The sequence below is a fragment of the Hyla sarda genome, chromosome 7, assembly GCF_029499605.1.
Source record: "Hyla sarda isolate aHylSar1 chromosome 7, aHylSar1.hap1, whole genome shotgun sequence".
In the NCBI taxonomy this organism is placed as follows: Eukaryota; Metazoa; Chordata; class Amphibia; order Anura; family Hylidae; genus Hyla; species Hyla sarda.
Window position 1 is genome coordinate 197,023,616 of NC_079195.1, and position 18,504 is coordinate 197,042,119.

General features: G+C 43.5%; 1 protein-coding gene across 3 annotated transcripts in view; it reads right to left on the minus strand.

Moving 5' to 3' along the window:
* Positions 1-18,504, minus strand: part of RABGAP1L (RAB GTPase activating protein 1 like) — a 430,423-nt gene that overhangs the window by 302,522 nt on the left and 109,397 nt on the right. For all 3 annotated transcript variants that reach the window (XM_056532031.1, XM_056532030.1, XM_056532027.1), the window contains 5 exons: positions 14,238-14,304; positions 13,742-13,844; positions 11,995-12,161; positions 5,316-5,454; positions 3,278-3,371 (listed from right to left, as the gene is read on the minus strand). In XM_056532031.1, coding sequence (XP_056388006.1) covers positions 3,278-3,371; positions 5,316-5,454; positions 11,995-12,161; positions 13,742-13,844; positions 14,238-14,304 — 570 coding nt within the window. The remainder of the gene's footprint in view (positions 1-3,277; positions 3,372-5,315; positions 5,455-11,994; positions 12,162-13,741; positions 13,845-14,237; positions 14,305-18,504) is intronic.

The window sequence follows — 18,504 nt, forward strand, 5'->3', positions numbered from 1 at the left end:
AATGTTATGTTAACCTATTTCTATTTTAATGATAATGGAGGGTATCCTTTACCCTTGACAATGGAAATAAATATTTCTCTTCACTTATAGTAAATTTTATTTAAAGCTGTTTTATAAAGGCCTTGACTAACATGCTAATAATAAATGCTTATTTCTAAAGCAATGGCAATCCCTGGTGATGGGCAACGACTGAAAAGTTAATGTAATTGTGCATTTGGGATAAACAAGTGTATTGGAATAAGCTTCAGGGAAAGTGAAGACTCGGCTCACAACCAAACAAGAGATGAAGTAAAACAAAAACTCATTCCTCAGATCTATGACTTCATTTCACACCCCGCAGGCTACGTCTCTCAACGATTAACAGGAAAATATGTTGTTGGTGCGTTAATTCACTTCTCAAATAAGAAGTCTATTTTAAATGCAATAGCAGAAGAAAAAAAACATTTCTCGGAATAACCCTGAGGAATATATTGTATAATAAAGCTTTATTCACAGAGTAAGGTTTATTGCTGTGATCACATAGGACAAAGGATGGTTCAGGAAACCGGAGATTGCCTGGTGCTACTTATGGCTACCTGAATGTATAGGGAATCAGAATAACAGCAATTCTCTAACATACATGATTTACCTGATTCCTCTTTCACCCCTAGAGTGATAGGACCTGATAATAAAGCAGGGGCGACACAGAAAGTGTGATTCCCTATGGCTTTCCTGTCAGTTAATTACTAGACACAAGCCATTTTAAAGGAGTAGCACAGTGAAATATAACTTATTCCCCAGCAAAAGGATAGGAGATAAGTCATAAATCATGGGGGGTCCGACCGCTGGAACTCCCCGCGATCTCTTGAACACAAGAAGTCATGGCCGACATGCCCCCTCAATGCATCTCTATGGGATACATGGAGAGGGTGTGTTGGCCGCAGCTCTATTCAGGGGTCGTCACGCCCCCTCCCAGCAGACTGCCGCGATCTATAACTTATCCCCCCTTATCCTTAAGACCGGAGATAAGTTATATTTCACTACAGAACTCTTTTAAGTCAGCCTATACCTGCTGCTCTGCTTCACCAAATGTTTAGGAAATCCTTTCAATGGATATTGTGTGCTATTGTATTACATTGATCCATTGGATCGGCATTCTTTTGCTACAGGCTGCTATAGGCCGGCTGCAGCAATAGATAGGTCACGGCAGTCATGGAAGCCTAGAACAGACCTATGGCTGCCCTTGGCATGGGAACAGGGAGGGCTTGAGTCTCCAGTTTTTTCTACACCATCTTAAAAACCCCACGACATTAATGTAAATCATGAGGAGTTAATAGGTTAAAAGAGACATGGACTTGAGGACAGGGACTTAAAATGACAGCTTAATAAAGCATTGGTGTTGACTCACCTAGAATATGCCGTTTAGTTTTGTGCACCAGTTTATAGAAAAGATACCTTGGAGCTGGAAAAGGTACAAAGACACACAGCTAAACTGCTAAAGGGCATAAAGGATCTTAAAGGGGTACTCCAGGGAAAAACTATTATTTTATTTTTTTAAATCAACTGGTGCCAGAAAGTTAAACAGATTTGTAAATTACTTCTCTTTAAAAATTGTAATCCTTCCAGTACTTATCAGCTGCTGTATGCTCCAGAGTAAGTTATTTTCTTTTTAAATGTATTTTCTGTCTGACCACAGTGCTCTCTGCTGACACCTCTGTCTGTCTCAGGAACTGTCAAGACCAGGATAGGTTTGCTATGGGAATCTGCTCCTGCTCTTGAAAGTTCCTGAGATAGATCGAGGAGGCAGCAGAGAGCACTGTGGTCAGACGGGAAAGACATTTAAAAAGAAAAGAACTTTCTCTGCAGCATACAACAGCTGATAAGTACTGGAAGGATTAAGGGGGAGATTTATCAGAACCTGTCCAGAGAAAAAGTTGCTGAGTCGCCCATAGCAACCAATCAGATTACTTGCTTTAAAAAAAAGGCATCTATAAAAATGAAAGAAACGATCTGATTGGTTGCTATGGGCAACTCAGCAACTTTTACTCTGGACAGGTTTTGATAAATCTCCCCCTAAGATTTTTAAATAGAACTAATTTACAAATCTGCTTAACGTTCTGGCACCAGTTGATTAAAAAAAATAATAATGTTTTTCACCGGAGAACCCCTTTAAGTGTTTCATTGGGTTATTTTTTATAACAATTCATAAACCCAATTGCACATACATGTCATATACATCACCTGAGCTGTAAAAACAAAACTTGGGTAAGATTATGCTAAACAAGGAGATTTAGAATCAACAGTACAAATTTCATAAGTTTACTATAGTATGAATGTATTTAAGTCGAACCAAATTGTGGACTGGAGGCGGGGAGAAGGAGGAGACACCAGGAGTAACCGATGGAGAAATGGACCAACCACGACGAACTAGGTGGGTCGGTAAACATAGCTTTATTTTGAGTGGGACTTGATACTTTCTCTTCACCAGAAGCCAACCCTTCTTTCCTTAAATTTTTTTTTCCCCTTTTCATTTTTTTCCTTCTCTCCTCTGAGCTACTACAATGGCCAATGTTTGCTATAGCAGTGATGGCCATGTTATGGTTTACACGTTTTTGTGTGTTTGTGGATATTCTACTGTGTTCGGCCATACTTTAAAGGGGTTATCCAGGAAAAAAAAATTTTTTTTACATATCAACTGGCTCCAGAAAATTAAACAGATTTGTAAATTACTTCTATTAAAATACCTTAATCCTTTCAGTACTTATGATCTGCTGAAGTTGAGTTGTTCTTTTCTGTCTAAGTGCTCTCTGATGACACGTGTCTCGGGAACTGTCCAGAGTAGAAGCAAATCCCCATAGCAAACCTCTTCTACTCTGTGCAGTTCGCGAGACAAGCAGAGAAGTCAGCAGAGAGCACTGTTGCCAGACAGAAAAGAACAACTCAACTTCAGCAGCTGATAATTATTGGAAGGATTAAGATTTTTTAATAGAAGTAATTTACAAATCTGTGTAACTTTCTGGAGCCAGTCGATATATAAAAACATTTTTTTTCCTAGAATACCCCTTTAACTCCTTATCTTAAGAGGAATCCAGATTGATTTTAAAAGCTGCTATTTATATGATTGTATAGATATACATGTCATAATTCACAATTAGGGGGAAAAAAAAGTGTAAAGCAAAGTATCTGCAAAGTTAAAAGTCTTACACTGCTAAATGTTCTTTTAAATCAATATGGAAAGCTTTTTACTATAAAAGTGAATATGAAATAAAAAAATATATATATATACAAAGGTCATTACCATTTCTGGAGCAGCTGACCCCAGCATCCCAATATTTTCTCAGGACATTCTTTGGAAACGTCTCCAGAGCCACTCCACAGTTCACTGTCACTCTCTGGATAAAGACAGATAAGGTTATCCTATGATAGGAGAACGCTACACACATTACTATAGACCTGTGGTCTCCAATCTGCAGACTTCCAGATGCTGCAAAACTACAACTCCCAGCATGCCTGGACAGCCGTTGGCTGTCCAGACATGCTGGGGGTTGTAGTTTTGCAACATCTGGAGGTCCGCAGGTTGAAGACCACTGCTATAGACTATGCTTTATTCACTATAAGGGTAAGTTCACACTGACCAATATGTGCGAGGAATTTGTGCTGAACAAATCCGTTCAGAAATGACAGGGTTTTTTTTGCGCAGAACCTGCACGGAATCTGCGCGGAATTCAGCGCGGCATAGGAGACCTTGTTAAAAAAAAAAAATTTTTTTTTTTTGCGGGAATTCCACGCAAAATCCGCGCAATTTAATGTATGTCTATGAGCCGATCGGAGTGAACCGCAGCCTCCGGTCAGCTGCGTTTCGCGGTTGTAATTCGCGGTCGACCACGTCGGGAAACCGCATAAGGCTGAAAACGCAGCCGACCGGAGGCTGCGGTTCACTCCGGTCGGCTCATAGACATGCATTAAATACGGTTCCCCTATACGGCTGAGTGCGAGCGCTGTGATTAAGCCCCGCCCCCCTCCTCCCAGCCATATACGGGAACCGTAAGTACAAAACGTAGTGTGAACCCAGCCTTATTTTGGGAAATGGAATAATGATACCCTGTATTTCTAGCATTGTTACTGCTAATGTATAAATCCAATTCTAAGCAAATACTGCATGCACATTTCATCGCCCTGCTGAGGCAGGTCAGTGCTGTGGCCTGTGATTTCCTAAGCAATCTTGAAACAACACAGGTCGGGGATGGGCGGCAGGTGAGTACATACAAATCTGCAGCAAAAATAAGGACGTGTCAACTGACCCCAAGGGGACATCAACACATGCATATTTAGCTGCAGATTTTACATTGCCTTCCAACCAGGATGCTGATGGAAAAGCCAAATAATATTGCCTGTTTACATCTTTCTCAAACAGGTGGGTCAGAAAGGGGAACATAAGACTTATCTGTGCAATTCAGGGTGCAAGAGGATTTTTTTTAGATCAGCAAATACCTGAAAAGGAAATTCTCAGGGCACTGTCCTGGCACACCAACACACCACTGCACGACACACCAAGCTGGCACAACACAACATGTACATCATATCCTCACAATCCATGCACTGAGTCCTACCTAATATGATCATTATCATCACCTTCGACTGGTCAAAAGGACCAGGGAAATCCCTAAAATAAACAGGTGTATCGATTTGTTAACCATGTTTATTAATCTATGGACAACAATGGAAAGATGCCACATACCGATCATACTTTACATCAGGGGATCCCAAATTGTGTGGTGCGGCACCTTGGGTCACCATGGATGGCTTCCAAGATCGATACAGCTGCCAGCGCAATGCAGAAAGAAGAAGTGGCGAGCGAACGCTTATAAAATGCTAATGTTTACATTAACAGTTTATAAGCAACCACTCTCCAAAATGGAGAGATACTGCAGGGTGTGGAAGTCCGTGCCTGACCAGAACCTCAATTGGAGTAGATGATCCGGCAGCTGGAACTTCTGTTACCTCCCGGCATACCCTTCAGCCTCTCTACTGCGACTTTCCATTGAATGAGAATACAGAGGCCCTAATATTACTATAGGGGAACCTAACAATACTACATGGAGGGTGGGGGTGTTAATACTAAAGGGGGCCCAAAGGTGGCCCTAACTACTATATGTGTGCACAGAGTGAGGCCTAACCACAATGTGGGCACAGAGGTGGTCCTGACTACTATATGCGCATTGCAATGGTTAGATAGACATATGTAATGACTTTAGAAAAACTTGTGAAGTGAGTCATGAACTGAAAAAGTTTGGGAACCACTGCTCTTTAAATGTAAAACATAGATATTTGCTCACCTTCCTCTGGCTCCTCTTCCTCTTGGGGGGACATTAACCCACTTGCACTCGCTGGGCTGGTAGGAGCCTCAACCATTTCTGACTGTCTCTGCAAGCTTTGGACTTCGTAAATGGAATCTCCAGAGCCCTTATTACCAGACTGAAAAGAGAGAGGAAAGTAAAAAAAAAATTGACCAAGAAAAATATCTATGGCTTTGTTTGACTTATAGGGGCTTTAAAGAGAATGTGTCATCAGAAAATTACCTTCTGTTTAAATCAAGTTTCTATATTAAACATATTTTTTAAGAATTTTTAGTGATTTTTTTTTAATTAAATAAATATATTTATTATTTATTTTACTTTTTGCTATCTATATTTTATAATAATCCTAAAATCTTGTAATTTCCAATCTGGCCACTAGCATTACAATTATAATTTGAGACTTCCTGTTCTGTAACTTTCCTTCTCTCCAGTAGAGAGATACAGTAACACTGGATCCACTACCAATCACAGCAGAGATCAGCATCTACTCTTCCCTGTAGAATGACCTCTGTAAAGATCTCCAATTTATTTGAATGGGAAAGGTCCTGTCTATTACTGTCTATAGTCAATGGGTCCTGCAGTAAAGCATATCATTAAATGATGTAAGCAGCTAAGGAAAGATGGCAGCCCTCATAATAATGTAAAAAAAAGGTTTCAGTATCTATCTCTTATCAGGAAAAATAGTCTAAGTGACACATTCCCTTTAAGAAATTGTTTAACATCATGACTAAGATGGAAAAACCAGGGACAGATTACTTATAAATTGTTGGACAAGGCATACTTTACAGGCTCGTTGTCTGGTTTTCCCAATACATCGACAGGCACAGGTACGACTTAAAGGGGTACTCTGTCCCTTGACATATTATCCCATATCCAAAGGATAGGGGATAAGATGTCTGATCACGGGTGTCCCGCCACTGGGGACTCCCGCGATCTGCGTGTTGCACCCGGCATTCGTTTAGAGCGTGGGGTTTAGTGCCAGAGGCTCGTGACGTCACGGCCACGCCCCCTCAATGCAAGTCAAGCCCCTTCCATAGAATTGCATTGAGGGGGCCTGGCTGTGACGTCAAAGCATCTGTCGTGCATTGCCAGTCATCCGACACAGAGCGAAGTTCGCTCCGTGCACTGGATGTCTGGGGTGCCGCAGCTGAGATTGTGGTGTCCCCAGCGGTGGGACCCCCACGATCAGACATCACATCCCCTATCATTTGTATAGGGGATAAGATGTCTAGGGGCGGAGTACCCCTTTAATGGCCCGGATTTCCTAACATTTTCCCGACAGTTTTTCCTGGGGTTGTGCTGCATGCGACACAATTTGCAACAGTCTGTAGCTAAAAAGATCCAAGGCTTCTTAAAACCCTTCAATTTTCCATTAAAAAAAGGGGGGGGCGTGGCCGTGACAAAAGGTGCGTGTCCCCAACATTTTCAAAGAAACCCAATATATTTACTAAGGTTCCCACATAAAATGTGGTGGATTTGAGCTCTGGAAAATCCGACAGCCCAAAGCATTTGTAAAAAAATTAAAAAGGAAAATGTAGGGAAAAGTGCAAAATATAAGATAAATTTGTAAATACCATGGGAAAAGCCTGTCGGGACTCAAAACCCATACAGAAAACTACACTCCAGTCTTAGAAAAACAGGGCCAATTTGTTTCCAGTTACCCAAATACAGTACACGTTTTATTTCCAACACATACCTTTCTGTAGCGTTACCTTTTATAACTTTTTTATTGAAACACTTCTTATAATGAACAAGGGAAGTGGGAGTATGACAGGCAGGATGCCAGAGAGAAGAAAAGGTCAAGATACATTTTTTTTTTACATTTGTGGCTTTTTCAAAGTTTTATATGATACTAAAAAACTAAGAGGTTTTCCATTCTATATCTGGAAGTATGTCTCCTAAGAATTCTGCTTAAAGTGGACCCATAAGCAGGGAACAGCAGTGTAAATAAACCAATACAGTAAGAGACAGAGACGGCACTCACCAGTAAGCTTTTCTTCTTTATCAATTCACAACATCATAAAGCAGGTAGGAGCAGGAATGGCGCCCCCCCCCCCCCCCCCCCGCCATTCCTGCTCCTACCTGCTTTGTGATGTTGTGAATTGATAAAGAAGAAAAGCTTACTGGTGAGTGCCGTCTCTATCTCTTACTGTATTGGATTATACACCTGAATTGACTGAGCACCACCTGTCACAGTGTCTTACTATCCGGACCACATCGCAGCTTACTCCTCCTGTTTGTGTGAACTGATCCCCGCAGTCTGGAGTGCCAGCTTCACCGTTTCTACCTCTGGCTAGGTGTAAATAAGCCCATGGCTAGGTAGGGCTAGTCATCAGGATTCTGGGAATACATTTTTTTATCTCCATAGTCCTTTCCAGAGTTGAGGCGTAAGGCTGTTACGCAAATTAGGCAAAAAAAAAAAAAGAGGGCATTCACCAGCACGGATGGAGCCTAGGTAAGTCCAGCCCACTTGTCCTACTATTCAACCCCCACTGGCCTGCTTGCATTCGCCTACCCCGTTTGACTAACAGCCACCAGATGAATAGAAAAGCCAATTTGGACACTCCTCCACAGAAACATTGGGATTCCACTCGGCACTGGACAGACTTCCAAGCAAAGTTCAGTAATAAAACTTAATTTCCCACAATTCAATGCATTTCACGGTGACACACTGCTTTGTCTGGCATGTCTGAAGAAGAGGTGTGTCACTGCGAAACGTGTCGCATTGTGGGAAATAAACTATTACTACAGATTTTTTGCTTGAAAGTCTGACCAGCGCTGAGTGGAATCCTATTGTTTCTGTGGAAGAGTGTCCAAATTGGCTTGTCTGTTTGTGGATGGGAAGGCAGCAGGAAGACCCCTTTGGTTCAGCTTTATACGATCACCAACGTCGTGCTTGGACCACACAACCATACGTGGTAAGTGCATCAGGAGCACCTTTTGATTTCTTACTAGATGAAGAGAACATGGACTTGACTTGTCTGGATTCTTAAGGGGTTGTGTCTTTAGTGACAATTCTGTTCAGGATGAGGCACATGAGGCTTTAAGATGATCACACAGAGGTACTGCTGCCGCCACAAACAGCTGGCAAAGAGCTGATCTTACTTGAGGAAGCCAGTCGGCAAATTTTTTTCTGGAGCCACTGCTGCAGAGATAATGTAGTATAATATTGGTAACCATTTAGGTGAAAAGGGCCACCCTTATAACTCAAGGATGACTCAATATTGGCAGAATGATTGCTACCTGTACAGGAGCCAATGATGGGGAGGACCCTAACAGAAAACCCTGGCCCTCATAATAGACAGAGGCTGCCTTAATGAGACAATGCCCTTTTAATGCCCATCATTTAACCCCTTAAGGACACAGCCCATTTTGGCCTTAAAGGGGTACTCGGTCCCTAGATATCTTATCCCCCATCCAAAGGATAGGGGATAAGTTGTCTGATTGCGGAGGTCCTGCCGCTGGGGACCCTCAGGAACTTCGCTGCAGCACCCCGCTGTCATTACTGCACAGAGCAAACTCGCTCTGTGTGCAATGACGGGCAAAACAGGAGCCGGAGCATCTTGAGGTCACGGCTCCACCCCCTCATGACGTCATGGCCCGCCCTCTTTATACAAGTGTATGGGAGGGGGCGTGGCAGCCATCATGCCCCCTCCCATAGACTTGTATTAAGGGGGAAAGGGGTGATTTAAATCTTTATTGGGGGAGGGGCTTTTCCAAATTTTCCCCCCACATTTTTTCCTACATTTATTTTACACTTTTTTATTCCCCACAGGAGACTATTTATTTCAATCATCAGATTGCATAGCACTGATCAGTATTATCGGCGATCTTCTTCTCTGTTCTGCTCGATCTCAGACCAGAGCAAAAGACGCTGTGAGGATGGATGCATGCAGGTGAGGGGACCTTCCGTCCACCATCATGGCTGATCTGATCATGGGCCATCAGATCAGCCATTTCAAGTACTGCACTATGGCAGATGCCGTGATCTGTATTGATCACAGAATCTGGGGGTTTATGGCGGAAATCAGTGCTATCGCTGATGTCTGCCATTACTGATGGGTCCGCGGCTGCTGACAGCCACCGTGACCTGCTGTGCATGAAGCAGGAGCAGCTCCTGCGCTCACTTCATGGCTGAGCCATAAGTGTACGCTGCTGTGCGAAAAGTTACTCGCTCCAGCGCTGTACATTTACGGCACATGTCCATACTTACCTTAGACCAGGGGTCTCAAACTTGCGGCCCGGGGAATAAAATTTTGCGGCCCGCACCAGGGATGTGCAATTTGTATTGCCCGACGCCCAGGACATGCAGTTCCGGGCGCCGGGCAGGTGACTTCTTCAGGCATTTAGCCCTGCTTAGGGCAAGCAGTGCTAATTGCCCGAAGACTTCACACAAGACTTGAGGGGGGTGCATCATCTGCGATCGCGATCAAAACTACCAAAGCCCCCCCCCCACCCTGTCCAATAAAGCCCATTACCTTCACTTACCGCCGACCTCCCCCTGCATAACTTCCAAATGGCTGGAGATATTTCGATAATACATGGTCACATGTTACTTATATGTCCACTAGAAATACAGGATAATTAATTTAACCCTTAACTATCCCATTTGTGAGGGTCGGGGTTTTTGTTTAAAGTCCCATGCAAATCTATAGGAAATGTATGTTCCCACATAACTTCCGTACGGCTGGAGATATTTCAATAATACCTGGTGCACATATTACTTATATGTCAAACAAAAAGATATGATAGTTAAATGGGCACTGTCAGATACAAAAACTTTAGATATGTTGTAAAGCATGTATAACCAATAGGTTTTGCACTAGAACATTTTCAGTGTTTCATACTGAAAAAGACAGTCAAACAACTGCCCCCCCACCCAACCTGCTTGGACTCTTACTAGTCCTGCTGTGTCCCTGCATCATCACCTATGTCATGGACACACTTCCTTGATTGACAGCTGTAAGCGCAGGGCTCACAGCTGGAGGAAAAATACTCCCACTGTTAGCTTGTGTCTCGCTACTGTCAGTGAGGACTGTCAGTGAAGCTGGGAGTTGTAGTTTTGCTAATGCTAGGGGAGATGTGAGCAGACAGCATACTGAGGGAGGGGGTGGAGACCTGCACAGTGAGGCCACGCCCCCTCCCTTTGAGAGGAATTCAGACTAGTGAGCTAAATTTAAAGTGTAATAAAAAAATAAATAAAGGTGCTAGACACATAAAAATTAGATGTACATGGTCAGGATTAGGTATGAGTGATATATTAAAAATAAAATTATGTTGGATCTGACGCGTACGCTTTAAATTAACCCTTACCTACAACCTTATATAAAAGATGGGTTTTTGTTTCAAGTCCCATGCAAGTATATGGACTTCCGTTACCTTACTCCACAAGCTCTGCATCTCCTGGTGAATGTGTCAGTCCAGCTTGCAAGCCACAACCCATCTCACAAAGACACGCCCACTGTTTAAGCACCACCACTTTTATTCTCTACCCGCTTTGTGAATCGGTCTGGCTTGCAAATCATGCCCAGTCCCACAAAGCCACTTCCACTTCTATTTTCAGCTTACAATATCTTCATCACAAGTTAGTCCCCCAGGAGGTCGGGACAGGAGGTCGAGATATGAGGACGGGATAAGAGGTTGAGATAGGAGGACGGGATATGGGGTTGGGATATGACAACAATATATGAGGATGGGATATGAAGTCAAAAGCTTCCTCCTTTGTTGATTTTCCTCCCCAACAAGGATTAGGAAGGAAAAAACGGGCAAGGGACATGAGGTCAGGACATGAGGTCAGGACATGAGGTCGAGACAGGAAGACGGGACAGGAAGACGGGACAGGAAGACGGGGACATGGGGAGGGGACATGGGGAGGGGACATGGGGAGGGGACATGGGGAGGGGACATGGGGAGGGGACATGGGGGACAGGACATGGGGGACAGGACATGGGGACGGGATATGACAACAATATATTAGGACGGGATATGAAGTCAAAAGCTTCCTCCGTTGTTGATTTTCTTCCCCAACAAGGATTAGGAAGGAAAAACTGGGCAACGCTGGATACTCATATTTCCTACGATAATGCTGCTTGGTCTTCATTCTAACTAGCTGCGGACTAGCTAAGGGAAGATGTTTGCAGGGTTGTTACTTTAGGGAAATGACAAATTTTTCATTTTTGCCCAGTAAGACTTTAATAAATGTAATGTTTTATACTTTTGACAGCCAAAAGAGAACATAAGCCACACAGGAAAAGAGGGGGTGCTAGAGGATATTTATATTTAAACATAAAAACTATTATTCTATAGACCACATACAGAGAAATTGAAAGGCTATGTTTCTGTGTGTCTTGCTGTAAAAAGAAAGAAGTAAAATGAAAGCTGTAAAAATAGGCTACAGATAATAACTTTTGTACAGAGGGAAAAAAACTCTCCTCAATTATCTATGAAATTGGAGATATAAGTATAGCTTATTCCATAAAAGAAAACAGAATTCTTTTACATTAGGATCCATAGATTTTGCAAACTGTGTCTATTTAAAACTGTTTTATGAAAGGAAAAGTACAATCACATCAAACCATGTTGAGAATAAAAGACAATGAGTCCCGCAGCGCGCTGCATACCGAGAGGTGAACACGACACTTTTCAAGCGCTTTCATACCTGTTTGAGCTTTAGGTAGAAGGTTTCCGTGAAGGCTTTTCTGCTAAAATACCAGAACCTCTCATTTGTGGGGTACACGCGGACCACTGTCTCCAGCAGGAAGCGGACGGGCTCCACCACTTCTGTTACCACCATGTCGACAGCTACGGTCATGTACACTCTCTTATCTGAATGAAAAGGGGATGTGGTTAACAGATATAATATAGATATCTTCAATATTTAGGTCTAATGTTTACCACAATTGTAAATCATAAGAAAAGTCTGTTGTGCAGTTGTATTGTCCCCTGTGAGCAGCCATCATTGGCTATGAAGACGTTGAATGAAAAGTTGTTCCAAAAATAGCTGCCCCTATGAATACTGCTTTAGCATACATGTGTCCATTTCTGATAACTTTCAGAAATATATACATATATTTGTGTCAATGATATATGTATCTCTTTGTCTGAGCTGCATTTTTATATGTTGTGGATTTGGATTCATTAAAGGGGTACTCCACTGCCCAGCATTCGGAAGTAAATGTTCCGAACGCTGTTTTTGCCCTGCTGGGGGTCGGCGACGCCCATCGTGATATCACGGCCATGCCCCCTCAATGCAAGTCTATGGGAGGGGGCGTGACGGCAGTCTCTCTTGACTTGCATTGAGGGGGCGTGACTGACCCCCTGCAGTGCGAAAACAGCGTTCAGAAAATTTACTTCCGAACGCTGGCCAGTGGAGTACCCCTTTAAAGAAGATGTCCAGCGGTAGAGGATTAATGTCTGATCGTGGGGGGTCTGACCGCTGGGACCCCCCGCAATCTCCCATACGGGGCCCCAGATCGGCACCCAGTTCTGCTCAAGGAAGTGATGTTTCGCACCCAGCACACTAGCTGGTCGAAACACGCCCCCTCTGTTCATCTCTATGGGAGAAGCGGAGACACGGCATTTACGTGTTTCGGTCTTTCCCATAGAGATGAATGGAGGGGGCGTGTTTCGACCAAATGACATGCTGGGTATGACACTCGCTCTAGCAGAACAGAACCAGGGCCCCGTATGAGAGATCGCTGAGGGTCCCAGCAGTTGGACCGATAGCGATCAGACATTTATGATACATTTTTTACCGCTGTACATCTTTTTTTAGAAGTCTCTAAAGTGGCCAACACGCCCCCTCCCATAGACTTGCATTGAGGGGGCGGGACGTGACATCATGAGGGGGCGGGGCTATGATGTCATAAGCTCTCGGCACTGGTTCCAGCGTTCAGAACAGTTTGTTACAACCCCTGAGCAGTGGAGTACCCCTTTAATGTAGCTCAACCTTGCAGTTATTTACTAGAAAGGCCATGCATAGAGCAAATAGTGCCTCTACATTGGCATCCTGATGGACATGGACACAGTTAAAAACCTCTGGACATGGACACCGTTTAAAACCTCTGGACATGGACACAGTTAAAAACCTCTGGACATGGACACAGTTGAAAACTATGGCCATTGGCTCCCTGCATTATTGTTCATGAGAATAGGTAACAGGTCACTATAGGCTTGCAGGATGGCAGAATCCCAACAATGACTACATGATGCTATATCACACTACCTACACTGGGTCAATGACGGCTCAGGAGAGGAGGAAAGAATATATTATATATATATATATATATATATATATATATATATATATGAAATATACCACAAATCTAACAGTGTCAGCAGTTTGGAACATGAATTGCAGCCAACAGATTCCTTTTAATTTTGTCTCCAAAATTCTGAAATTGTACCTTTAGAAGTTTCCTCATTGAGTGGTTGAAAAGCTAGTACATTTGGATTCCACATTCCTGTAATAACATATGCTTTTCCATCACTGCTTTTCCCCATGGATTCCTAAGAAAATAAAGAGCAGGAATATAAGTCTAAACCCTGGACAACCCCTTTAAAGGAGTACTCAACTTGCCAGCGTATGGAACATGTAGTTCCGAGCGATGTGCGCGCGCTGCGAGGGTCTGCTGCATACCCCTTTGTTACATCACACCTCGCCCCCTCAATGCAAGTCTATTGGAGGGGGCATGGCGGCCGTCACGCCCCCTCCCATTGACTTGTATTGAGGGGGCGGGGCAACAAGGGGCGGACTGACCCACGCAGCGTGCGCACATCGCTCGGAACTATATGTTCCAAACGCTGGCAAGTAGAGTACTCCTTTAGGCTGCCAAATCTATATTATGGGAAGCAAAAATATCACGAAGACATGTTGAAAGTGTAAAAGAAACATATAAATACCATATCTAGGAGATGCATGTCACTATTTTTGACATTTTTGCCCGGACTGAGCAGCATTCCAAAACATCTGTAAAGAGAAAAAGATAGAAATAGTAGTGTTAAATGAAAAAAAAAGCTAAATGAATAAATATGTTAAAAATAGGTATGGAAGACAAATATTGCTTGGATGAGTAAGGCTGGGTTCACCCTACGTTTTCTCCCATACGGGAGCGCATACGGCAGGGGGGAGCTAAAACCTCGCGCTCCCTTATGCCTTCGTATGCGCTCCCGTGTGTCATTCATTTCAATGAGCCGGCCGGAGTGAAACGTTCGGTCGGCTCATTTTTGCGCCGTATGCGCTTTCCCCCCGGACCTAAAACTGTGGTCAACGTTTCACTCCGGCCGGCTCATTGAAATGAATGACACACGGGAGCGCATACGAAGGCATACGGGAGCGCGAGGTTTTAGCTCCCCCCTGCCGTATGCGCTCCCGTATGGGAGAAAACGTAGTGTGAACCCACCCTAACAATAATCCAATAGGTTGACATTATATTTCAGTGTCTGCCCTGAACCTATCTGGAGACCTCAGGAGTACTCTAAGACTATATCAGTGTTTCCCGACTAGGGTGCCTCCAGATGCTGCAATACTACAACTCCCAGCATGCCTGGACAGCCTTTGGCTGTCCAGGCATGCTGGGAGTTGTAGTTTTGCAACACATGGAGGCACCCTGGTTGGGAAACACGGGACTATATATTCATACATAGCGGATCTGCACAGGTAAAATCCCCAGTGGATGTACAAAAAAAAATGTAGAATCTAACCATGGCACATACGTATTTTTACTGTCGATCAGCAGCAAGACCTGCAGTGAAAAAGATCCGACATGTGTGGGCTCGGCCATGCAATACATTTAAGGAAAAAATCTGAAATATTTTAAAATATATTGGCGTGAAAGACTGTGTGAGATCACATTCAGCATACATATATGAGCTCTTCTCTGAAGGAGGAAAACTGGCTCTAGCGCCATCCACAGGTTACCATGCTATTAGTCAATGTCTAATACCTTGAAAAACTTCACGGGCTATTAACCCAACCACAGACACCCATAGGTGACAACTGTTTTCGGGTTCTTTCTTTTTAACAGTACAGAATCAGGTACTGGTACCCTGTGGATAGTAGGTATAAGACAACCGGACAACCCCTTTAAAGGGGTACTCCACCCCTAGACATCTTATCCCCTATCCAAAGGATAGGGGATAAGATGTCTGATCGCAGGGGTTCCCAAAGCTGGGACCCTCGCAATCTCTGTGCAGCACAGTTTAGAACGTTGGGTGCGGGCAGCGGGGCGGCAGGGGTCAAACCCCTTGTGACATCACACCACGCCCCCTCAATGCAAGTCTATGGGAGGGGGCGTGGGCAACCCTCCCATAGACTTTCACATAGGGGGCATGATTTGACATCATGAGGGGCGTTGCCGTGATGTCACGACCCCCGCCGCCCACTCCAAGCGTTCGGAACAAAATGTTCCGAATGCTGGGGCAGTGGAGTACCCCTTTAAGCTCTGTTTACTTTAGTGTCATGGCTTCCATTTGTAACTGAGCCATGAAAGCTATGTTGGATTTTTTTTTTAAACACATATTTGCTATTTCTGATGGACCCCATTGATTCATGATTGGGTTTGTCAGTTTTCAGCCGAGGTTTTGTGTTTGTTTTATGCCCAAAGCAGCGTTGCAGAGTTTGCTATTCTAGCCCCCATAAACATTAGACATGAGTTACAGCATAATGCAGATGTGAAAGAAGCCTTATCCGTGTAAACTTGCCGACAGATTTGCAACCATGTGTTCGCCAGTCCTGTTTGTTATAGATATCCAGCAAAGGAACTATATACATATATCCTGCCCCAAAATATACCACTAAATGAGATCAGATCCATTGCAATTCTTATTTGCTAGAACATATATGAGCCGTTCGGAAAAATGAATAGAATAAGTTATTACATTACCAGTCTTCACAGCCCGAGGGTTAAAGGTTCATGGATTAAAAGAAAAAAAAGAAACAACGCAACTATCACTACTGAAACGCTTCCGCTTTCATGTGAACACTTAGACCTGCGACCAAATAATAAGCAAATGCGCAGATTCACTGCAACACAGGCACACAGGAATGAAGGCCAGATAGAATTAGTATTAAAGCATTTCTCATTATTTATTTATTTTTTATTATTATTGTACGAGGCTGAACAGGATATAATTGGGGTGAGGAGGAGATCAAGGGCAGCAGAGCTGACAAATTGGTAGCGCCAGATCCCCTGGTTGGAACTTTGACTGGATTAGGCCGTTTGGAACAGAGATCTCAAAATAAAGCAGAAAAAGTGGTGTCATACGAGTGGAGCGGTACATACTGAGAGCTCACCGGCCAAGGCCCGCCACAAAGAATGAATGCTATTTCTGAGAAATTATATTTTATAGATATAAACCAGATACTCAATCCTTTATCCTTGACCGCCAGAAGTAACAGGGCTGCTATCTACTACCTCTAAAGCTGGCCATACAGATAAAGCGGTATTCACATCAAGGATATGTGTATCCGGCAGTCCGATACAGAGGGAGAATTTCAAAACCACCTCTTGCCAATTCACCCTGTACCCCATTGATTTGAATGAGCCGTACAGAGTCACGGAAGGTCTCCGGTTGGCTAACTTTCCGACAGTACATGCTTTTTGAACTGCGCAGTAGACCATGGCTTTCGGTCCGGTTAAGAAAATAAAAAATAAAATAAAAATGAGCCAATCATAGGGTATGTTAAATATTCTGTATCCTTGGTGCTTATGCATCCAGGTTTGTTTGTTTTTTTTTTTAAATAAAAAATGCTCCACATGAAATGCGGGATGAACATAGTACAACTGCTGCTTCTGCTTTGTCCTATTTCCTTGACAGGGATGGATTACCAACCTGTGCCCGAAAGGTTATTGGGTTTATAAAGACAAATCATAACACTGACATCCAGTGCAAACACCAGGGGGGAGATTATATCAAATCCTGTCCAGAGGAAAAGTTGCTGAGTTGCCCATAGAAACCAATCAGATCACTTCTTCCATTTTCAAAAGGGCTTCTGGAAAATGAAAGAAGCAATCTGATTGGTTGCTATGGGCAACTCAGCAACTTTTTCTCTGGACAGGTTTTGATAAATCTCCCCCCAGATGTCTGCATACTATAGAGGTCCACTACCTTCTGAACATTATCCACTTATGGGTTTCCATCTCTACCCGGAAAATAGGACAAGTTGACAACTTAAAGCGTATCCGTCAGATCCAACAAAAAGACATTTTTTTAATACATCACTCAGTACCTAATCCTGACCATGTACATCAAATTTTTATGTCTAGCACCTTTATTTATTTTTTTATTACACTTTTAATTTAGCTCACTAGTCTGAATTCCTCTCAAAGGGAGGGGGCGTGGCCTCACTGTGCAGGTCTCCGCCCCCTCCCTCAGTATGCTGTCTGCTCACATCTCCCCTAGCATTAGCAAAACTACAACTCCCAGCTTGTCCTCACTGATAGTAGCGGGACACAAGCTGACAGTGGGAGGATTTTTCCTCCAGCTATGAGCTCTGCGCTTACAGCTGTCAATCAAGGATGTGTGTCCATGACATAGGTCGACGCATGGACACCGCAGGACAAGTATGTGTCCAAGCAGGAAGGGGGGGGGGGGGTCATTGTATGACTGGCTTTTTCAGTATGAAATACTGCAAATGTTCTAATGAAAGCAATTGCAAAACCTATTCGTTTTGCATGCTTTAAAACATATCAAAAGTTTTTATATCTGACAGTGCCCATTTAAGTCATTGTTTCCCAACCAGTGTGCCTCCAGCTGTTACAAAACTACAACTGCTGTCTGGGCATGCTGGGAGTTGTAGTTTTGCAACAGCTGGAGGCACACTGGTTGGGACACACAGACTTAAGTTATGGACATTTGCATTTACAATGATGCCACATACAGTCAGCGCCAATATTGTGGCTGCTAGACACAGCTTGACCATAGGTGCAATGATCTACAGTCATTCTAATAGTTGGGACCATTAAACCTTGTGCTGGGCAAGAAATTACAGCTATATAAGAGATGCTAACATGCAGCAGCATTACCGCCATCTGGACGCAGCCTGACCACTTTACCCCTTCCCACCACATAATCACCAATGCTGTCCGCTAACTATGGGTGTCAGATGTAAGATATAGCTTGCACCCACTACATATGGAGCAAGTCCGCTCCATATTGCCTTCCTGAC